Below are 23,946 nucleotides of genomic sequence, written 5' to 3' on the forward strand. Positions count from 1 at the left end.
GAATATGACTAAATCAAGAGAGTGGTCCGAAGAGTTAAAAGAAAAGATCATTGTTTGGACAAGCCAGTAAAAAGGAGACACTACATTTTCCTAGAGACATAATCTGAAACATAGTTCACAAGTTCAAAGTTAGAGAAACGCTGGCTACGTTACTTAGATGTGGAAATATGAGGAAGCTATCGCCGGCTACTACTAGATTCCTGAGGAAGGAGGTGGTCAAAAACCCTTGAGTGACTGCAAAAGATCTGCAGTAAGATTTGGTGGCAGCAGCCACTGAGGTTTCTGTTGGCACAGTAAGGCAAATGCTAAACGCTGAAGGTCTTTAAGCCCGAACTCCAAGACCTACACCTACTGACCCAAAGGTGCAAGAAAAGCCATCTCTAGTATGCTCAAATCCATATAAATAAGCCACAGAAGATTTGGGATTCTGTTCTGTGGAGCAATTAAACAAATCTGGAACTTTTGACTCCTATGGATCAGCGGTGGGTCTGGAGGGAAAAGAACATCCTGTCTACAGCGAAGCATGGTGGTTGTTCAGTGATGCTCTGGGGCTGCTTTGCTTCCTGTGGAAACCTGCAGCATGCGGAGGACAAGATGGATTCACTCAAGTTTCAAGAAATCCTAGAAGAAAATGTCATGCCTTCTATGAGGAAGCTGAAGCTTGGGTGTCATTGGACCTTGCAACAGGTCGATGATCCCAAATATACCTCAAAGTCCACCAAACCTTGGGTTCAGAAGAAGGCCTGGAGTGGCCGTTAGAGTCACCCGACTTGAACTAGATAGAAAATTTTTGGTAGGATTTGAAGCAGATGGTTGCAGCCCACAAACCCAAGAATATTAGTAAACTTGAGACCATTGCCCATAAGGAATGGGCTAAGATTCCTGAGCAATGCTGTCAGAAGCTGCTGCTGTCTAGCTATCTTCACATATACAGCAGGTCATAACCGCAAAAGGTGCTCTAGTAGGGTGCATTCACATGGGCGAGTTCCATGCATGATATTTTACAGATTGCGATATGGTCAGATATCGCATGTAAAAAGAACACATTGCTGTCTATGTGTTTATTCAAAGAGTGATTTTTCTTGCAAAACACATTTCACTTGCAGCAGATATTATAGGTTTAGGAGTGCGATATAACTTGAACCGATATCACTCTTGCCCATGTGAATGCACCCTGCAAAGGATGCTTGTTGCTAATTAATTCTGAGACAACAGTAATCATTAAATGGGTTTTCCAAGTTATTTCTTTTATCTAGTTTTGGCTCCCCATGCCCGAAACTATACAAAAGAAATATACTTAAAGGGGTTGTCCCGCGCCGAAACGGGTTTTTTTTTTTTTCAACCCCCCCCCCGTTCGGCGCGAGACAACCCCGATGCAGGGAGGTAAAGAAAGCTCACCGGAGCGCTTACCTGAATCCCCGCGCTCCGGTGACTTCTCTACTCACCGCTGAAGATGGCCTCTTCCTCCGTGGACCGCAGCTCTTCTGTGCGGTCCACTGCCGATTCCAGCCTCCTGATTGGCTGGAATCGGCACGTGACGGGGCGGAGCTACACGGAGCTACACGGAGCCCCATAGAAGACTGCAGAAGACCCGGACTGCGCAAGCGCGGCTAATTTGGCCATCGGAGGGCGAAAATTAGTCGGCACCATGGAGACGAGGACGCCAGCAACGGAACAGGTAAGTATAAAACTTTTTATAACTTCTGCATGGCTCATAATTAATGCACAATGTACATTACAAAGTGCATTATTATGGCCATGCAGAAGTGTACAGACCCACTTGCTGCCTCGGGACAACCCCTTTAATACAGCGCTAGACCACAGTTTCAGCAGTCCGGCGCTGCAGCATCTGACAGGTGCCATCACCCGGCCAAAAGGATACCTACACTTAAGAAACCAGAAGCTACACCTGCAGCCTGGTTCTCTCCCTATAGTTCAGTTTCTGCCACACTCAGGGGAAGAAAGCTGGATGTTAGCCAGAGAGGCTATAGGAGCAGCCGTCAGGAACCTGTATTTCTGCTGTACCGCGGGAAAGCAGACATTCAAAAAAAATCTGCTAGGCCGAAGAAAGAAGATCTGGTATGTGAGTATTTCAGATTTTGTGGCCTCATGTCTGCGGGAAAGGAGGGACCCGCAGCGGAATTCTGCATGGAGAATCCGTGCGGGCCCGAATTTCCCTGTGGACATGAGGTCTAATTGCGGATTCCGCGAGCGTATGACCCGTGGTAATATGCAGATCAATCAAATACATTGAAATGCACAATTCTGCTCACATTAGCGTGTGGGAATTGTGTTATCTGCGAAAATAGAATGCAACATTTTCTATTTTACTTTGAATTTCCACAGGAAATGGAGGTCTTGGGCATTGCCTAGTCTGCCACCCCATTACACCTGTGGTCCAATTTTCACGGGATATCATAGCTCATCTTCAATTCTGGTTATTGTGCAAGATTTGTGCGTTGCGAGATGCACAAATCTCGTACTAAAATAAACCCCATTATAGGAGCGATTTAAATTTTTTTTCCTTTTTCTTGCATTGCGGTGAGGGAAAAATTTGCGGCATGTCCTATCTTTAGACGTTCCCACAGAACGCCTCGCCCATTGTTTTCAATGGGGATGGAAAACACATCACACGGCAGGCGAGGTGCACGTGAGTGTGATGAAGGGTTACCCATAGTCATCGGAACTCTTGGCAAACTGACAGGTCATACCCTAAGGGACCTTTTGCACGGGCCGATAATCAGTCAGCTTCCATTATCGTTCAGTGTAAAGGCACGCCCCAACTGAATGACGAATTAGAATTTGTTCTCTTCTTGTTCTGCATGCATAAAACTGAGCATCTGATCGGCCCGTATAAAGAGCCAGCCATTCCCTTATGAACAACTGCCTGTTTACTATAAATGGAGGCGGGCGGGCCGGAACGATCCCCGGTTCCATTCACCAGTGATGATCCTTCCTGTGGTAAAGTTGATTAAACGATTAAGTGTAAGAGGAACTGGCCTTGATTGCGTCAGCGAAATCCGTACCTGTCAGGGCCATCGGTGATCTCAGGACACTTTTATCATGCACCTTTGTTTACCAAGGGCTGGAGAATTCGCAGATGACTGTTATACAGTAACATTATCCTGATCTCCACACAGTATCACAATATTGCACAGCTATGGTAACTGGGCAGACTGGTTCTACAAGTGGATCTATTCCTGAGCAACAGACCAGAACAAGAATAAGGAGCATTAGCTACACCTGTATATTCCGTCCGCAGGGCGCGGACCTGGCGGCAGCAGCGCTGGACAGTAAATATCAAGGCTATTATATAACGCCCAGCACAGCGACTGCCAATTATAGACAAAGGCAGGAGAAGGCGTAGGAGGTGACAATTCAGGTGGCAGCGGCCCGTTCTCCTATCTGATATGACACATTGCAGCTGCTTTGTTCACACACCCTCCAGTGAGCATCGCCTCTGTGACGTGACATGAAAACAGGTAGACCGTGCAAGGCACAGATGAAGCAGCTCAGCTGTGATTACTGTTATAATAGTGTTTACAGTCCACATTCCCACTGGAGCGTCAATCCATGGAGGACTATGCAGGTTGTCATATTGAGTAGTGATAATATAGAGGGTATTTAGAGTCACAGAACACATGTTATTGTTGCAACTATCTGCATCATCTAGAGGGGAAAACTATCAATCTAGTTCCAGATATTGGTGGTCATCAATATCAGCAGCCTGGGGCCACCTGGTGATATCTATTGCATGATGGACGTGGCTTGTGCTTTGGTGTAAAGCTGCTCCGTGTGTATCTGAATACACCAATTTAATTCAATGGGTGCATATACAGGGCATATTCAGTCAGTAAAAAAATATGGGCAGAAAATATACCCATGTGAATGGACCCTTAGGCTGAATGTCCACAGGCATGCTGGAGTTTGCCAGCGGGAGCCCACAGCGGAATCCAACTCTGCCCGCGGTCGAGGACCATTATTTACCTGTCCAAGTCTTCTGCATCCTGGTCCGGATCTTCTTTTTTCTGCACTGTAGATTTTTTTTTAACTCCTGCTTTCCCGTGGATCCACGGCCTGTCCGCAGTGTCAGCTGCAGGCGAGCCGCAGATCGGATGGCTTCCATTGACTTCAGCCGTCCATGCAGGATCTGCAGCAAAATGGAGCATGCTGCGATTTGTTTTACAGACTAAAAGCTCTGCAATCAAATCTGCATGCTTCCCTATGGGTAGCCTGATTTGCGAATCGTTCGCAAATCAAACCCGCCAGTGGACATTGGGCAATAGACTGCTAATGCATCAGTCACCAGTGCCCAATGTGGATTGGGTAGTCTTAGAATCACTGACCATCTTGGACATGAAAAAAGGGGCCTCGGGAGCAGATGAATCCGGAAGATGGTAGCACCAGGTAATATAACTCCCCCCTTCTAACTCCTGGACAAATTTTGTTCCGTGTCCAGAGGGTCACCAATATACACTAAATTGGATATTGCTAGGGAAAAGCGAGATGGAAAAGACCTGGGGGTACTAGTTGACTGTACACTCAATTGGAGCAACCAATGCCAGTCAGCTGCTGCGCGGGCAAATACAGTTTTGGAGTGCATTAAAAGTGCATTTTTTTGCGCACCCATTGAATTGTAGGGGTGACTGACATTAAAGAAATCAAACCAGAGTAGACATGCTGTGATTCTTTTCCCTGGACCATTGCCCTGTGTAAAAAAAACAAAAAACATGCCAGTATAGCCCCATTGACTGATGTGAAAATCGTGCGACTAAGCCCAAAGAGATATTTCTCTTGTATTGGTAAAATATATTTGACTCGTATATAATCCTTTCCAACACAGTCATCAATCCTATGTACTTTGCTAAATTGAAATTGCCATTAATTAAGCATACAAGTTGTGACTAATGACATTACACAGATCTCATGTTTCGGTCAGGCAAGCAAGGGAAGGGGCATCCGGTTTAAGTCAGGTGAATGTTCTTCCGTCAAGCCAAAGTTTATACTGGGTCTTCTTCACGGAGACATTTATTTTGCGCCATGTAATTAAATATGACAATGTTTCTGTCTGAGATGGAGACATTTAGAATGTGTTTTTAATTGAAGTTTAAAGGGACATATTCATCATAAAGACGTCTTTTAAATGATTTATTTGTCATTTCTTTTTCTTCGGCAACATGTTATATTTTGATCCTACCATGTCTATCCATGTAATAAATGATGGATAAATATCTAAATACATTTATACATACTGCCATCTAGTTGTCATACAGGCTGTACTGCAGATGGGGCCAAACAACGCAGCTTAGTTTACAGCATACAGAGATACTGAATATCATCATCTCCTCTTCACCAATAGACACAATGGACGTATTAACATGGGCAATCGGACCGTGCGCTGTCTGTGTATTCGCTGGACAGCACACAGTCCTATAATAACTTATGAGGCTATTCACATGTATGTTTTTTTTTTTAATTGAATTTTTATTAGAATTTTTCAAAATAAACAACATTTCACAGTTTTAAAGATGCACCTTAATAGATGAGCAATAATCATAGCAGTGTTGAGATTAAAACATGAACATAAACAAAAACATATATAAGTATAAAGACGTAAACAAAAACCTCGGAGGTACATTTCCATATTTTAAAGAGGTGTTAATTTTAGGGTTCTGCTAACAGGTCATTTCACTTTAGAGTGGGTTCAGAATTTTAAAATTGTGGCTGGAAAAAGGGAGGGAAGAAGGGTAGAGGGGGTAGTGGTGTAAGGTTCCTTGAGGTAGGTATCGGGGAGGAGAGTCGTTAGCTTGTGGAAGTCTCCTTTCTGTCTATCCTTCACGGCCTCCTCTTCATTTATTTCCCTGGTTCCCTTCCTCTCTATAGGGGGTTTTCGGTTGTGTAGTCCAACCAAGTTGCCCAAAAGGATGTACGGGGGTGTTGGGAAACAAATCTGCGCGAGTAGGCTTCCTCTAGGTGGAAGGTGAGTTCCACCGAATTTCTAACCTCTGATATGGAGGGAGCTTCTTTTGATTTCCAGAGTCTAGCTATTGCTAGACGTGCCGCTAGGATAATGTGTGAGGTGATGGCTGAATAGAAAGGGGATATTTCGCCTGTTTTCAAGAAGCAGAGAGCCAGGTGAGGGTCCGGGGGTACGTGCTGGTTTGTGACAGAGTGTATTAGGTTAAATACTAGGTTCCAAAAGGACCGTATCGTGGGGCATAACCACCACATGTGGAAGTAGGTGCCTTTTGCACCGCACTCTCTCCAGCAAGTTTCCGAGGTTGAAGGGTTCATTTTAGCTATTCTTGCCGGGGGAAAGATACCAGCGGAGAAATATCTTTTGGGAAGATTCCCAGTGAGAGATGCCATGTAAGATCTTTTTGGTCCATGATAGCGCCCGGCTCCACTCCTCCAAACTGAAAGTTTGTTTGAAGTCAAGCTCCCATAGAGTCATGTGAGTTGATTTAGTTTGGGCAATCTGGGAGAATGAAGACTCGTAGAAGGTAGATATGCCTCCAGAGACCTCTGTTGATAATGAAAAGAAGGTGAAGGCAGCTTTGGGGAATGTGGGCTTGTGAACATCTATGGATTGTAATGCGTCACATGCTTGTTTTTTTAACATTGACCAATGGCCCGTGTGAAAAAATAGTTAAATGTTGTATTCTCATTCATTTTCATGGTTGCAGTATCCATTCAGATTGGGTGTCTGCGATGTGTGTTGCCCCTGAGTTTCAACATGTCTACTCTGTGTAAATATATAATCCTTAATGACGTAATGATGGATCTATTGTACTGCCTCAGATAAGATACCAAAAGAATAGTGTAAACACTAGGTATTGATTTAGATGAGGTTACCTGAGTGCTGGAAAGTGACACTGTCCATCTCATGTTCCAGACTCCAAATTATTTTAAGGTTAATGTACATCCAGCCCAAAATTATTTACACTTATTAAAAATATTTCTGTCATCAAATATTCCATGACTAATGTTACAATAGCGCCACCTTCTATTTCTATCCCTACATATTCCAGGACTAATGTTACAATAGCGCCACCTTCTATTTCTATCCCTACATATTCCAGGACTAATGTTACAATAGCGCCACCTTCTATTTCTATCCCTACATATTCCAGGATTAATGTTACAATAGCGCCACCTTCTATTTCTATCCCTACATATTCCAGGACTAATGTTACAATAGCGCCACCTTCTGTTTCTATCCCTACATATTCCAGGACTAATGTTACAATAGCGCCACCTTCTATTTCTATCCCTACATATTCCAGGACTAATGTTACAACAGCGCCACCTTCTGTTTCTGTCCCCAGATATTCCATGACTAATGTTACAATAGAGCCACCTTCTATTTCTATCGCTAGATATTCCAGGAATAATGTTAAAGCCCATTTAGACACAATGATTTTCGCTCAAAAATAGCTCAAAACCATCTTTTGAGTGATAATTGTTGTGTCTAACTGCACTGATATTGTGCAGTTTTCGTTAAGCCGTCGCTAATCACTGATCTTTCAGCGTGCTGAAAGATCAGTGATCAGTTATCAGGAATTCACAGCGGGATACAGCTAATACTATTGTTTCAGCTGTATCCTGCTCCCTGAAGACAAGCGGGGTATGAAGAACACAGCGGTCCAGCTGTGTTCTGCATTCCCCACTCGGCTGTATAACAGTCGGGCGCTCTGAGCGAGGAACAGCTGGATGCAGAACACAAGCGGCCCAGCTTGTCTTCTGCATCCCCCACTCGGAGCGCAAGGTGATCAGTCAACGTTTGAGCGATTACATTCTGCTGTAAAAAAAAAGCACACAACGATTATTGCTCAAAAATCGCTCAAAAGAACCAGGCTGTTTCTATCCCCAAATACTCCATGGCTAAGGTTAGAATAGCGCCACCTGCTATTTCTATCCCCAGATATTCCAGGACTAATGTTAGAATAGCGCCACCTTCTGTTTCTACCCCAAATATTCCATGACTAATGTTAGATTAGCTTCACCTGCTATTTCTATCCCCAGATATTCCAGAACTGGTACAATAGCACCACTTTCTGTTTCTATCCCTAGATATTCTATGACTTATATTAGAATAGCACCACCTTCTGTTTCTGTCCCCAGATATTCCATGACTAATGTTACAATAGCGCCACCTTGTATTTCTATCCCTAGATATTCCAGGACTAATGTTAGAATAGTACCACCCCCTGTTTCTATCCCTAGATATTCCAGGACTAATGTTAGAATAGTACCACCCCCTGTTTCTATCCCTATTCCAGGACTAATGTTAGAATAGTACCACCCCCTGTTTCTATCCCTAGATATTCCAGGACTAATGTTAGAATAGTACCACCCCCTGTTTCTATCCCCAGATATTCCATGACCAATGTTAGAATAGCGCCACCTGCTGTTTGTATTCTGTGTCTACCTCAGTAATTGTTCCACCTGCTCAGTGTTGCTTCTCTCTCTGCTCCTCTGGGTATGTGGAGGGATCCCTGGTGTGTTGAATGGCCGATTCTAAAGTTGCTGCATCTTCCCTGATGTCCGATTTGATGCAAAACAAGTGATAAGCGAGCGAGATAGAACTACTGCAGAGAAGCAATACTGAGTAGGTGTGACCACCTTAGAACGTTCACTGAGGTGGAGCGGACACAGAAAGCAGGTGGTGCTATTCTAGCATTAGTCCTGGCATATTCATTGATAGAATAGCGCCATCTGCTGCTTCTAACAGTGCATACAATTCAGTGTTCAAAAGGATTATAGAGCAGTTAAACATTTTCTGCAGACACAGAAGCAGTAGCCCTTAGGGCTTATTCACTTGGATGATTTTCACATCTGGGTGCTATCCGTGTTTCCAACTGACTGCACACAGAGAGCACACTTACTGATTACAGTCATACGTACATCTGATGCTCCAAGTCCGATTCGGGGGTCTGCGGTCGGGCCAGGACACACTTCCAAAATCTGTACGTAAAACGTAAGCAACAAAAGACAGTGTGTTTAGCCTCTCAACCCCATTCACATGCCACATAGATTTCCTGGTTGGTGTTCTGTGTACCCCTGTGAATGGCATCGTGCCCTAAGGCCCTGTGCAGGTATTCAGCGTACCGACAGGTTTTGCTATTAGTTTTCCTTTAGCAGAAGAATAGTAACAATTGTTATATTATGCAGTAATTTAATATCTGACCTTTTATCGTGACATTGTTCTGTTCCCTTTCTTAATAGCACTTTTGTATTAGTTAGAGATAGACACATAGTGCAGACGTGTTTTCCTGCCAGCATGCAGCAATTTTAAGAGAAAACCTCTGTAATAGTTTAAATTGCTTCTCGGAGCTGATTTCTTGGCATTTAAATTGAAGAACATTAAGTTGCATTTCCAGCGAATCTGTGGAATATATTTATAGGGCAGAGTGTGGATGGGCCCCTAGAGCTTGAGCCGGGCCTCTGCACCTTACCAACCAAAGCACAATCATTACAGCAAAGTGTGAAAGAATCAGAGTGGTTGTGCACAACATGTGGCTTGGGGGTCACAGGCAGCCCACAGTGTCATTCTGTGCGGCCCCAATCATGTGGACACAGAAATATCTATGCCTGGCTGCTCACGTGCAGTTTCCATGTTAGGGTGAAGAGAAGTGGCACATAGCAGGGCAACAGGAATGGACAATTACTAAGGTTGCACTGTGTAGCCATGTCTGGGCCCCCTGTATATTAGGAGAATAAAGTCTTTTAACCTGTTTGGATCTCCAGAAATGAGTATGTGAGTTATTGTAGTTTATAGGACTTATGAAATATCAGGCTATTACCCCAACATCCATCATCTACAATTGAGAGAGTCACATGCATGGTCTCCTCCTCCCTGGTCTGCTGATTGGGTGGGGGAAGGTGAACCCATTCTCCCAATAGGTGGGAGTCGTGGAAGAGGAACTTTGATTTTTTTTTAATGGCATATACTTAGGATATACCATAAATGTCTCAGATGGGAATAACTTTGCGGCCCCTGGAAGTGGTTCACTATGGCTATGTAGCCTTCAGAGCAGAAAAAGTTGTGCATGTCTGCATAAGAGCAACTTAACAATAGAGGAAACTGGCAGGGCAGATGCAAGATGTCCCATCTCTTGATGGACCCCAGGGTTTGCAAAGGGAAGGAAGGGGTAAAAGCAAGGACAGAAGATGAGAAGGGAGGAAGAAATAAAAGGGTCTGAGATGAGGAAGACCTCACAAAAGAGACAGTATTGAGCCTTTCAGACTGAATATCTTAGGAAGTCACAATATGCCATATAGTGTTGGAGTTACAACTAATGTAACCATGTTCTTGATCTAGACTCTATGCTTCTCTTAATACATCCCAGAATTGTGTTTGCCTTTTTTGCTGCTGCACCACATTGTTGACTCATGTTCAGTCTATGATCTATTAGTATACCCAAGTCTTTTTCACATGTGCTGTTGCTTAGCCCAATCTCTCCTATTCTGTATGTGCTTTTTTTCCTTTTTCAGATGTAGGACTTAGCATTTCTCCTTGTTAAATACCATTCTGTTAGTCGCCACCCACTGTTCAAGCTTTTCTAGATCTTTTTGAATACTCTCTCTCTCTTCTCTAACATTAGCTATCCCTCCTAGCTTTGTGTCGTCGGCAAGTTTGATCGGTTTCCCCTCAATTTCCTCCTCCAGATCATTAATAAAAATGCTGAGCAACACTGGGCCTAGGACAGAGCCTTGTGGTACCCCACTTGACACATTCTTCCAATTGGATGTGCAGCCATTTATGACCACTCTTTGAGTACGATCACTCAGCCAGTTGTCAATCCACCTAACAGTTGCCTTGTCAATCCCATATTTGGTCATTTTTTTCCATAAGTATGTTAGAAGATACTTTGTCAAATGCTTTACTAAAGTCAAGATATACTATATCTACCGCATTTTCCTGATCAACCCAGTCGGTGATTCTGTCATAGAAGGAACATAGTCTGTGATAAATTCTTTGTTACAAACCCATGCTGGCTCTGGTTAATTACTCTATTCTCATCCAAGTACTTGCATAGATGCTGTCTAATTTGTTCAAAGATCTTTCTCGGTATAGAAGTGAGGCTCACAAGTCTGTAGTTTCCTGGGTCCACCTTCTTCTCTTTTTTTGAAGATGGATGCAGTGGTGAAAAAGAGAAGGAGGTGGAGCTACTCTGATGAGGATATGGTGTGGAGAAGAGTCGAGTGTAAATTCCAGTGGATGATGCCTTTTAGTAAATTTATTAAATAGTGAAAAAAGTTGCGTACATTTCTAGTCCTGGTGCTGCCAGATCAGTGACTGTGCAACCTGTTAGGGTTGGCCAGTGTTGAAGTGAAGAAGGAAAGAAGAAAAAAAACACTGATGTGATTGCGCAACTTTTTTGGACAGACGTACAAAGGTTTAAAGTGGCAAGGGGTGGCAGAGGGTTCCTTCATCCTTGTGGGGAGTCCCCTTGTCACTGAACACTGGGACAGTGCTGTCAGTGTTCAGTGATGAGGGGACTCTCCGCGGGGTATCTCTCCGTGCAGCACGTACCTTTCTTGCGCATGGATGACCTATCTTTTGCAGGTGCGAGTATTTTGCGTCTGTAAAAGACAGACATGTGAACTCACCATAGGGAACCAATGGTCTATTAGACACACTTTTTTTGTGCTCATAGGCTTGTCTGACTTCACCCTAAAAGGTTATAGAGCACGTACTCTGTCTCCTAACAGCGGTGGTTGAACTCGGCCCACTCTTTAAACCTTTAAAAAGGACGCAGCATCTTGCTTCCCCCCCCCCCCCCCCCCACTGTTCTTGTACTTGATTGGGCCCCCTTAGCTCTGGGCCTTCTTATGGCTATAGTTACGCCCATGATTATTGTTATCATCAATTCTAATAATATATATGCAGTTTATACATGAACTGACCTTGTCTTGCCTTTGACTATCCAGGCAGCCAGACTTGGACTTGAAAGGCTCTCTATCAGAATGTATGACCGCGTTGGATATGTTCTTGAACAACAACTTCCAGGAGGCCCTCACCTACCTCCAGGACAAGTAAGTATTACAACTGTGGGCTCATTCCAAGCTCAGCCATATTTCAGGGCTACTTCATGCTCTAAGTATTTGTCTAGTGGGGATGGATATTTGGAGCTTTTCATGTATTTAGCATTTTTATCATCCCTTCTGCTCCGGATTATTGTGTACCTAGTTTTTAATTTCAGGGGAAGTCTTGCTTGGTCCTGTTTGTATTACCCTGATGCACAAAAAGAATGAATAAGGGATGTGTACTCTTATTCTGACTTTACTACTAGAGATGAGCAAGTATACTCGCTAAAGGCAATTGCTCGAGCGAGAAGTACCTTTAGCGAGTACCTGCCCGCTCGAGACAGAAGGTTCGGGTGCCGGCGGCGGGCAGGCAGCAGCGGGGGAGAGCGGGGCAGAACGGAGGGGAGATCTCTCTCTCCCTCTCTCCCCCCCCCCCCCCCCCCCCGCTGATTGCCGCTACTCACTGCTCCCCCGCGCCGGCACCCGAACCGTCTGTCTCGAGCGGGCAGGTACTCGCTAAAGGCAATGCTCGCTCGAGCAATTGCCTTTAGCGAGTATACTCACTCATCTGTATTTACTACTTATGTATTGATAGATATTTTCTATAAGACTCCTCAAAACGATCAGCCTTTGGATAGTAGAATAAATGGCCATCTGTTCTTCCTGTCAGAAGTAACTAAACTTGTATATCACACATTCAGTATTAGCCACCAGTTATCTAACAACAACTATATAGGCTATTAAAGCATATGGACGACATAGAGGGGGTCTATGGAGAGCTGCTACAGAAGAACATGACGCTCTTCATGTATAAGAGCTGTATGATCCCTCTCCATCAATCTCTTGAGAAGGAGCGCTATTTAGAAAAAAATAGCATGCGCTTCCGAGCCTCTGAAGCATGACTTGGTGAGAACTTTTCACAGAGTACTGTGGCACCTATGCCTACAGCACCAGAACCCAGCTCAAGACATATATACACTAACAGAATGACACTCATAAAATAAATACAGCACCAGAACCAAACTCCATACATAAATACAATGCCACAGTCAAGCTCATAACATAAATACAGCACCAGAACCAAGCTCATAACATAAATACAGCACTAGAACCATACACATAACATAAATACCGTATCACAACTTAACAAATCATAAATAAAATACTAGAACTAAGCTCATAATGCAAAAACAGCACCAGAACAAAGCTCAATACATAGACATAATGCCATAAGCAAGGTCATAGCATAAATACAGCACGAGAAGGAAGTTAATAACATTAATAGGGCATCAGAACCATAAATAGAGTACCAAAACAGCTCAGTGAATAAACACTGTATCAGAACGAAGCTCAGTACATTAATACAAACCCAGAACAAAGCTCATAACATAAATAGAATAACAAGCTCGAGCGGACGCGCCTGGTCAATATGGAACAAATTTCGCGACTCATCTGAGTTTCAGAATATCACGGGATGGTGAGTGGGCGGGGTCGTTCCAGGGTTTTCATGAGGTCAGGGCGCGGGCCTGATATCTGGATTATTACCCGGTTGATCTTGTGCGGCCATACACTTATTTAGCTTGCCATTAAAGGGTCTCTTTCCCTGTCTTCCCTTTAACCCCCTCTCTTTGTCTTTGTCCCAGGTTTTCCTTTCCAGTTTTTTCTAGTATTTTCTGGGGGGTTTTTCTCCGTAGACTCAGTTGTTCAAAAACTGGATTTTTATGTTTATAGGGGCCAACTATATCGGTGGGCCTGGTTTCCGAATGATCCACTGTTTAAGTACAACTACTTATAGGGTGCCTGCTAGGCACTTAGCATTTGTGAGTCTCGGCAAATATTGGTACAACTTGTCATTTTCCTAGCTCCTATACTAATGCAGCGGTCCTGCGAGACGAGCTATTTGTTATGTTTTTTGTTTGCTTGTTTGTTATTACTGAGTAGAATTTCACAAAACTTAAAAAAAAACATATTAAACCTAAATAGAATAGCAGAACGAAGCGTCTTGGAACATCAAAGGGGAAGGAGACGGAACAGGAGGAAAATTATTCCACAAGACACTGTCACATAGAGGGTGAAGATCATCTGGCTGAGCATACCTAAGGGGGTCGACTGAGAGGTCCGAATTAATGGGGTACAGTCTGATTTCATTAGCATAGGGCCTGGGCTGGGTGGTGGATTGAGATGAGGGAGGCGATGTAGGGTGGCGCTGCACTGTGGAGGGCTTTGTGGATGAAGGTAGCGAGTTTAAATTGAATTCTGTATTTAACGGGCAGCCAGTGCAGTGACCGGCACAGGGCAGAGGTGTCCGAGTAGCGACTGGACAGGAAGATGAGCCTGGCTGCCGCAATCAGGATGGATTGGAGGGGAAAGAGTCTGGCGTGGGGGAGGCCAATCAGCGAGTTGCAATAATCGAGGCGGGAGTGGATGAGGGCAACAGTGAGTGTTATTAGCGCATCCACGGTGAGAAAAGAGCGGATTCTTGCGATGTTCTTGAGGTGCAGCTGACATGTTCGGGCCAGAGGTAGGATGTAGGGGGTAAAGGAGAGATCTGAGTCGAATATAACCCCAAGGCAGCAAGCGTGCTGGGAGTTATGGTGGCGGCACACATTGAGATGGAGATGTTAGGATGAGGTCGGTTAGTGAGGGGCGGAAACACCAGTAAGTCAGTTTTTGAGAGGTTCAGTTTTAGGTAGAGAGAGGACATCGTGTTAGAGACAGCAGACAGACAGTCAGCGGCATTCCAAAAGAACATTCCTGTGATTTCACTGTAAGAGGTGTATAACTGGCTGTCGTCAGCGTAGAGATGGTACTGAAAGCCAAATCTCGTGATGGTCTGTCCAATGGAGGCTATGTAGATGGAGAAGAGGGGGCCGAGGACCGAGCCCTGGGGGTCCCCAACAGCAAGGGGAAGAGGAGGGGAGATAGAGCCAGAAAAGGAGACGCTGAATGAGCAGTCAGATAGGTAGGAGGAGAACCAGGAGAGAGCAGTGTCCTTTAGGCCGATGGAGCGAAGCATACTGAGGAGGAGTTTGTGACGACAGTGTCAAATGCTGCGGAAAGGTCGAGGAGGATTAGTAGGAAGTAGTCGCCCCTTGATTTGGCTGTCAGGAGGTCGTTTGACACCTTTGTAAGGGCAGTTTCTTTTGAGTGTAGGGAGCGGAAGCCAGACTGTAGAGGGTCAAGAAGACAGTTTTCTGATAGATAGTTTATAAGGCGGGAGTAAACCAGGCACTCTATTAAGTGGAGATTTGAGATGGTCGTTAGTTGGCAGCATCAGTCAAGTCAAGAGTCGGTTTCTTTAGCAGTGGGTATATGATGGCATATTTGAAAGAGGAGGGAAAAATGCTGGAGGTCAGAGAGAGGTTGAATATACTGGTGAGATGGGAGATGACCACTGGGGAGAGGGATCGGAGAAGGTGTGAGGGGACAGGGTCGCTAGTGCAGGTCATGGGGTGAGTGGAGGAGAGCAGTCTGGAGACTTCTTCCTCTGTCGTTGGTCTAGTACAGACAGTGAGCAGGAGGTAGAACAAGAGCAAGTCGGGATTGGGAGGTTATTTCCTGGCAGATGTCGTCGATTTTGTCTTTTTGAAGTAGGCAGCCAGCTCTTCAGCACTAACATCTGGCACGAGGGGGAGGGGGGGGGGGGACTGCAGTTTAGGGCTGAGAAGAGAGTGGAAAGTGTCAAAGAGTCTTTTAGGGTTGTGTGATAGTGACGAGACGGGAGAGGTGAAGTAGACTTGTTTGGTGTAGTGGAGGGCGAGGTTATAGGTTCTAAGCATGAATTTGTAATGGAGAAAATTTGTGGACGTTTGTGACTTTCTCCACAGCTGTTCAGCACACCTAGAGCACCGCCGGATGAAATGCATTTGAGGTGTTAGCCAGGGTTGCCGAGGTCTGCATCGGATGGCTTTTGTCACAGGGGGCACCGCTTCATCCAGGGCATGTTTGAGAGTGGTATTGTAGTGTGGGGCAGCCAGGTTGGGGCAGAAGAGGAGAGAGATAGGGGACAGAGAGGACTGTAGGGACTCAGCAAACTCCTGGGTCTGAACGGCCTCAAGGTTCCTAGGGAGCGTGACAAAGAAAGAGAGGAGGTTATGGTCCAAGAGCGGGAGAGGGGAGTTAGTGAAGTGGGAAGCAGAGCAGAGACCGAAGAAGACCAGATCAAGAGAATTGCCGTCCCTGTGAGTGGGAGAGGCTGTGAGTTGTGACAGACCAAGGGAGGAGGTGAGAGATAGAAGCTGAGAGGCAGATGGGGTCATTAGTGGGGATGTTAAAATCACCTAAGATGAGTGTTGAAGTTTCGCAGCATAGGAAGTGGGGGAGCCAGGCGGCAAAGTGGTCCAAAAACAGGCGGGGAGCACCTGGGGGGCAGTAGATCACTGCTACTCGCATAGGCAGTGGACGGGAAAGTTGAACCAGGTTGTCTACAGCGACTAATCAAGGTATAGTTTGGGCGCTGATGATGGCTGTGTTTGTGTCTGTAGACCTCAGGGGGAGCGCCTCAATTCCGCCTTTGCTGTGGAGCGGCACACTGCCTCCTGCTGGTGTGATGGTATTTGGGGGCATCGCATATGACAATCGGTCCCCCTAGTGGTACGAGGGACAATGACAACTCAGCGATATGTTCAGGACATCCTGCAGCCACATATGTTCCTCTCATGGTGGCTTAAAGAGGCATCCAACAGTATAATGCTCGGCCGCACACAGCAAGGGGGTCACTGGAATGCCTCCACAACATTGCCACACTTCCATGGCCTTCCAGATTTCTCACCAATAGAACATGTATGGAACCACCTGGGAGCCCAACTTCAACAGCCTATGAGTTTGCCCGATCTAGAGGCTTAGTTACAGCAAATGTGGAGCAATATGCTGCAGAACACCATACGGAACTAGAGATGAGCGAACATGCTTGTTTAAGGCTGATGCTCCATTGAGCATCGGTCTTGTCGAATAACTGATTACTCGACCGAGCACCATGCAGGGGCGGCGGCGGGTGGGGGGAGAGAAGCTAGAAGCGGTACAACAGGGTACTAGAGCCTCCATGCCCACCTGTATGGCATCTTGTATCCAAGCTAGATGCGGTACAACAGGGTCCTAGAGCCTCAATGCCTGCCTGTATCACATCTTGTATACAAGCTAGAGGTGGTACAACAGGGTACTAGAACCTCCCTTCAATTGGCCAGTTTTCTGCAATAAATGATCCTTTTGCTCTGACATTGTAGTCACTTATATCAACATTACAATCACATATAGAGTTGTTTTTTTCTTACAATGAGTGTATTCTAACCTTTGGGAAAACTATACACTGTGAGTTTTAACTCGTGCGTGTAGATAAAGTTCTGTACCCTCATGGTTTACTCACCAACTATGCTAACACCCCAAATTGTGGATTATTTACCACTGCAACATACATAGGGTCCACCTAGCACTTACCTGACTTGGTATGTGATAATTGAGGTCCAGTTCAGGCTGAGAGTTACTATACGTTCTCTCCAAAAGATGTTTGTAATGATAGTTGGATGGCTATTATGGCTTTACTGCAGATTTACATATTTAAAGAAAACTGTCTCAGGAAGCAGACAACATGAAGGATCCAGTGGTTGTCCCTGTGCCCACTTGCATTTCCCTTTTCTTTCTGACTTAAGAGCAAAGGACATGACTGACTGCAGTGGAGGAATGCTAAAGGATATCTCTGCCCATTGTTTCTTGACTTTAGTGGTTACTGTTTCTGCTTGTGGAGAGCACCAAGTTGGCATATGAAGTCTTATAGACCATGCAATGCCCCCTGGGAAAATATTCCAGGATGAAGAAAAACTGGCTCTCTATTGCCATCTGTTGGATAAGTGACAGCAGAGAGATGGTTATCTTGCAGATATGGAACGTATTTGCAGACATTTTTTAATGACAAACACACCTATGGCTGGTTAGTTGTATAGTTGCCATTATTATGCCCATGGCCCATATTATTTTATGAAATTATAAGCCCATTAAGGCCTTTTTGGTACGGAGTGTTATATAATAGATGTTAACTCTCTTTCATGGCTCTCGTTTATACACACAGGACTAAGGCCAGTATGTACCATATTCTTACGTATGCCACCATACTGGAGATGCAAGCCATGATGACATTTGACCCTCAGGACATAATGAATGCTGGGAGCACCATGAAAGAGGCTCAAGCAGTGTGTCAGAGGTTGGTACAAGAACTTAACTACGTGCCATATCTTACGCAGGAATGGTCATAAATAACAGATGCTGGACTGTACATATCCAACGAGGACCGGAGCACACTAATCTGTCCTGAGTATAGTAATGTAGATCTATTGATCAATTAGGTCATTTTATGTAAAAATTAAGGCACAGAGGGGAAAAATGACGGACCTAGGGGTTACTATGTGTACTATACATATATGGTGCAAATCACTTATATCGCTGTAATGTAATAAATAATATCACTGAATGGCAAACACTCACAATGGAATAATTCTTGGTTAAACCTCAGATTCTAGGAGGAAGAAGATAAGTCAAGATAAAACTGAATTTTAAAGGGGCATTATGAGCATTTACTATTGATGACTTATCCTCAGGACGGGTCATCAGTAGTTGATCTGCGGGGCTCCATCGCTCGGGATCCCAGCTGATCCTCTGGTTTGCTCTCGGTGCAGCCGGGTCTGATGCCCGCACGGGTGGTCAGGGATGGAAGGTTAATTAAAGACTTCCCTCCCATTTAATTCGATGGGAGCGATACCTTCCATTACACTTCCAGCTCCACATTGTGGTCAGAGCTTGAAGCTCAACAGAATGCATCGCTCCTACTGTTTTCAATGTCGGTAAAGCCTTCTTTTACACTTCCAGTTCTGACCACCGATTTGGACCCTTCTGCACTGACAGGATCTGCTGATAGGCAGGGATCTCCAGTGATGGATCCCCGCCGATCAACCATTGATGACCTGTCCTGAGGATAAGTCATCTGTAGGAAATGCCCAGAATACCCCTTTAAGTAGGACATCTGCCTAGATGAATTTTTCAGATATTATTTTAAAGTCTAAGGCCACTTTCACACGGCTGAGAAAATCGCACTCACTCATGTGAAATGAGTCTAAGGAATAAGTTTTACCAATACATTGACTAAGGCCTCTACGTTTGAAATCGCGGCTCTTTGCCGCATTCATGTGTGAGAGTGGCCTAAGAGGGACAATCTGAAGGGCAAAAAGATCTGTTCCTGGCAATGGGATTCACACAGGTTCCTCTTTTCGTAGGGGGTTTAGCTCTAATATATGCTTTCCAAAATACTCCTATGATTTGGATCACTCAGCAGCTGTAATGTATGGTCATGTTATATAACCTCTTAATCACTTGCTGAAATTAGGCCGACTTCACACGGGCAACATTTTTCAAGATCCAAAATAGGCAGAGGTTTGGTAAATGGGGTGGAGCTGAGATACTCATGGGTGTTGCTAGGATACTCATAGGTGTAGCTAGGGTGCTCATGGGTGGGGCTAGGGTGCTCATGGGTGGAGCTAGGATGTTCATGGGTGGGGCTAGGATGCTCATGGGTGGAACTAGGATACTAAGGGCATTTGAAGACTTCTGCAGTATATAAAATGAGTATGCACAATGGTTTTAAATTTAGTCCATTAAAAAGTGAAAAGATGTGTGTGTCTAATTGACTTTTTGTATAAATATATAAATTACAAGTGGTGAAATGCTGCCACAATTGCACCTATAAAGACCGTCTGCCTACAAATGTGAATTAATCTCTTGCTTATTATGTTTTTCAAGTAAATTCTCAAGAGAAAACAAAGTGACTCAATGCAATTATGTCATTCAGCTCAAGGATTATCAGAAGTTCCAGCATTTACTTTGTTTTCACCGATCATGCTGCATTTTGCTCATCTCTGCTCTGAATCACATATTACAAAGTGCCTGCAAATTATTCTGTGTCCCATTATAATAAATAGATGTAATTACATTGGAGTTATATATTGTAATTACATTTCAATGCACAAGTTAGCGCATGTTACCTTATATGCCTCATTCACATGGTTACATGGATCCGTAATACAGAGACACTAGACTGCTATGGGCCCATATTGTATCTCTGTGAGCCTCCAGTTTTGTAAGAAGGCACACTGAGGCTTTTATTTCTCATGGATTTTGTAAGATTCTGCAAGAAAGAAATTGCGGCCTTCTGCATCATCTGCTATATGACAACACCAATCCCTGCTTTTAACCCCTTACATGCTGTGATCAATGTACATCGCAGCATGTAAGGGCTTCACAGAGGGAGCGCACTCCCTCTGTGTCGTAATCAGCCCTCCAGGATGTATTCGTGGAGGGCCAATGTGATGCCTTGGCAACTGGACGCCAGATATTGGTGACCGGGCCTGCCATGGCCTGTGATTGCTATTATGAGCAATAATACATTGCAGTACAGAAGTACTGCAATGCATTATCATAGTGATCAAAGCTTTTTATAGTTCAAGTCGCCTAAAATGTAAGAAAAAAAAAACTAATGTTTACACTGAAAAAAAAAACGTCGGAATTGATGTGTTTACTTTTCCTGCCCCCGCAAAAAATCTATGAAAGCTTTGCAATTCATTATATGTACACAAAAATGGTACAAATAAAAACTACAGTTTGCGACGCAAAAAACAATTTTAGATGCATTTTGACAATAAAAATATTGGTGTCAAAGTTATACAAAATAATCCAACTTTGCAAACTGGACGCCCAGTTAAAGGGTTTTCGAGGACTAAAATATTGATGACAGGATAGGTCATCAGTGGTTGGGTCTGACTCCTGGCATCCCATCAATCAGTTGATTGAAGGGGTCTTGGCACTGTAGCATGTGCTGCGGACTCTTCCTCAGCCTCTGACATCATGTCCGTTGGTCACATGGCCGACGAGCCGCTCAGTCCCATTAAAGTGAATGCAATTGAATTTCAAGACCAGTCGGGAGTGCTGGGAGTCGGATCCCCACCAATCTGATATAGATGACCAATTCTGAGGGTAGGTAATAAATATTTTAGTCTCCGAAAATTCCTTTAAAAGGACATTCCGGGCATTTACTATTGATGACTTACCCGCTAATGAACCATTGATGTCCTGAGGATATCTGCCACTTGGAATCTCCACCGATCAGCTGACCCTCCGGCTGCTGTCAGTGTAGTCAGACATCCACATTAGTGGTCAGAACTGAAAGTGTAATGGAAGGCATCGTTCCCACTGATTTCAATGGGAGAGAAGCCTTTCCATTCCACTTTCAGACCTGACCACCGATGCGGACGTCTGGCTTGGTTGCACTGACAGCAGCTGGAAGATCAGCTGATCGTCGGTGATCGCAAGCAGAGGACCCCCAACTATTGATGACCTATCCTGAGAATAAGCAAACTGTGCACAATCCAATCACCTCAGCAGTTGGGTTTCCAGTGCAAAGTCACTCAATTCCAGAGTCCATAGATCCAACAAACCATGAGAAAAATGCAAGAGGCGGCTTATCAGGTCCAGTGATTAAAAGTTGACTTTATTCCTCCATATATGCAACTTTTCTATTTCTCGAGTCATTCCCCAGCATGCCCCTCCCCCTCCTCCATGGTCATGTCTTGTCCTGGTTCGAATCCTGTTTGTCTTTCTTTCCAGTGTCTTGGCTGTTTGTGGAAACCTCACTGTGTACACTTCACACATCAGTGTGACAACCTTGTGTTTCATCTTCCCATCAGGTTCAGGAAGAAATCTACAGTCGCAGACTCCTTCAATAATTTAGTCCATGGCCAAAGTCTTGATCAGTTCACAGAAGGTATCAGTATTAACATGTCACTCAACACCAGACCTCTCTCTTATCCAGTGACAGGTGGACAATTGATGTATTCTTCAGGGGCTTTGGTAGTGATGACGTATTCTTAGGTTGGACCAGCAATATCAAATCGGTTGGGGTCAGACTCCCGGAACCCAATGCTGATCAGTTGACTGAAGGAATGCAGCATTCCGCCAAGTCCTGCATCCGCTTCACTGCTTACGAGACACAGCTCTGTACTTATTGTAGTGGTCATGTTTGGTATTGCAGCTCATTGCAACTACGGTTTGTCCCATTCAAGTGAGACATACACTCCTATCTTAGGGAGAAACTGATCGGACAGGTTAAAATCCTGGTTAGTACTTTTCTGTAGACAAAAGTTTTCCAGACCACAGAGACATTAAAGGCTTAAAGGGTTTTTCTAAGATTCCGTAAACCCAGTCCTCCTAAGTTTTAAGATACAGGAAGCTATGGTGTCAGATTTATCACTCATGTGGCATTGCAGCCAATTGCTGGCCTCAGTCGTCACATGATGTTCATGCGCACATAACTTCTGAGGCCAGCTATTGGCTGCAGTGAACAGGAAGTCATTGCTTCCTGTTTTGGTAGGGACCAAAGTGGAGGGGACCTGGTTGGCGGTGAAGGATTGGAAGCACGGTGAAGGCATGAGTAATGCTTATTTTTTAATGCCCTTACCTACACTGGAGCACTTTCTTCTGCATGTTGGAAAACACACTTAAAATGGGATGCATCCCGAATGCAAGACTTTTTTGGGGGACTGCAAATGGATGACCTATCCATAGCGTAAGCCACTTATATGTGATACGTGGGGGTCTGACACGCAAAACTCCCACCAATTAGTAAAGTGATTAATAGATATAAATATTCTAATTATATGGAAGGCAGATTACAATACAACCAATACAAGGAACATAAGTTTGGCAGGTATTCAGTGCTCAGAGTTACATTTCAGTCTCTAGCAGCTGCAGCCCTCTTCTCCCCTATGATGGAACTGGCGCTGATTCTCATGATAACATAACTTGTATGTTGCAGAGGAGATCCACGCGGAGGTGTGTTATGCTGAGTGTCTTCTTCTGAGGGCGGCGCTCACGTTCCTGCAGGTCTGACATGTCAGTGTTATACTTTAGTCATTGCAGATAATAATCTTATGTCCATAATTGCTTTTTAAGGTAATAAGTATATAATATAATTCTTAGGGCTCAGTCAGACGAGCAATTTTTTTTTGCGCACCTTTGTGCCCCCCAAAAATGCGCTGCACGGATGTTCAAAGTGCGCCTGACCGTGGCTTTGTGACCATTGCTAGCAGTGCCGACTCCATTGAAAACCTATGGAGAAGATTGCGATCCTCTGCCACAGCTGTGACAATGGGGCAGGGGATTCCTTCATTCCCGCAGTCTCCGTGGGGTCTCCTAATGTTCAACCATTGCTTTCAATGGGGCCAGCGCTGCAGCCACCCCAATGAATGCAATGGGATGCAGGCGACCACTACAGTAATTTTCGGGGAAGGGCTTGAAATATAAGCCCTTCCCTGAAAATCATCCCTAGCTTCTGTAAAAAATAAAAAAATATATATATATCACTTTCCACCACTGTCAGTGCTCTGGCCTGTCTTCTCGCTTGGTCCCCGGCACTACTCTGAAGCACTTTCTGCTGTCCGGGAATTTAAAAATCCCCTCCTCCAGAAAGTGCTGGGTCTGATTGGCTGAGTGCTCAGCCAATCACAGGCAGTGCTCAGCCATTCATCGAATGACAGCTGAGTGCTGCCTGTGATTGGTCACAGCCCTCAACTATTCATTGAATTCAATGCAATGGGAGAACATCGTGATCCTCTGCCACAGCTGTGACAGCTGTTGCAGGGGATTCTTTCATCTCTGTGGGGAGTCTGATCAACACTCTACACTGTGACAGTGTTGTCACAGTGTTCAGTGATGAGGGGACTCCCCGTGGGTAATTTTTATGCGCAGCATGGACATTCTTGACACACGCATGTCCTGTATTTTGTGCCTGTAAAAGACCATCATGTGAACACATCATAGGGAACCAATGGTTCTATCAGATGCACTCTTTTTGTGCACATAGGTGCGCGCATAAAAAGC

General features: G+C 44.6%; 1 protein-coding gene across 4 annotated transcripts in view; it reads left to right on the forward strand.

Moving 5' to 3' along the window:
- The window catches only part of TTC39A (tetratricopeptide repeat domain 39A), a 73,881-nt gene that overhangs the window by 21,234 nt on the left and 28,701 nt on the right, over nt 1-23,946 (forward strand). For all 4 annotated transcript variants that reach the window (XM_066597608.1, XM_066597609.1, XM_066597611.1 and 1 more), the window contains exons 2-5: nt 11,938-12,042; nt 18,095-18,226; nt 21,756-21,832; nt 22,883-22,950. In XM_066597608.1, the coding sequence (XP_066453705.1) occupies nt 11,938-12,042; nt 18,095-18,226; nt 21,756-21,832; nt 22,883-22,950 (382 nt within the window). The remainder of the gene's footprint in view (nt 1-11,937; nt 12,043-18,094; nt 18,227-21,755; nt 21,833-22,882; nt 22,951-23,946) is intronic.

The sequence above is a fragment of the Eleutherodactylus coqui genome, chromosome 3, assembly GCF_035609145.1.
Source record: "Eleutherodactylus coqui strain aEleCoq1 chromosome 3, aEleCoq1.hap1, whole genome shotgun sequence".
Classification (NCBI taxonomy): domain Eukaryota; kingdom Metazoa; phylum Chordata; class Amphibia; order Anura; family Eleutherodactylidae; genus Eleutherodactylus; species Eleutherodactylus coqui.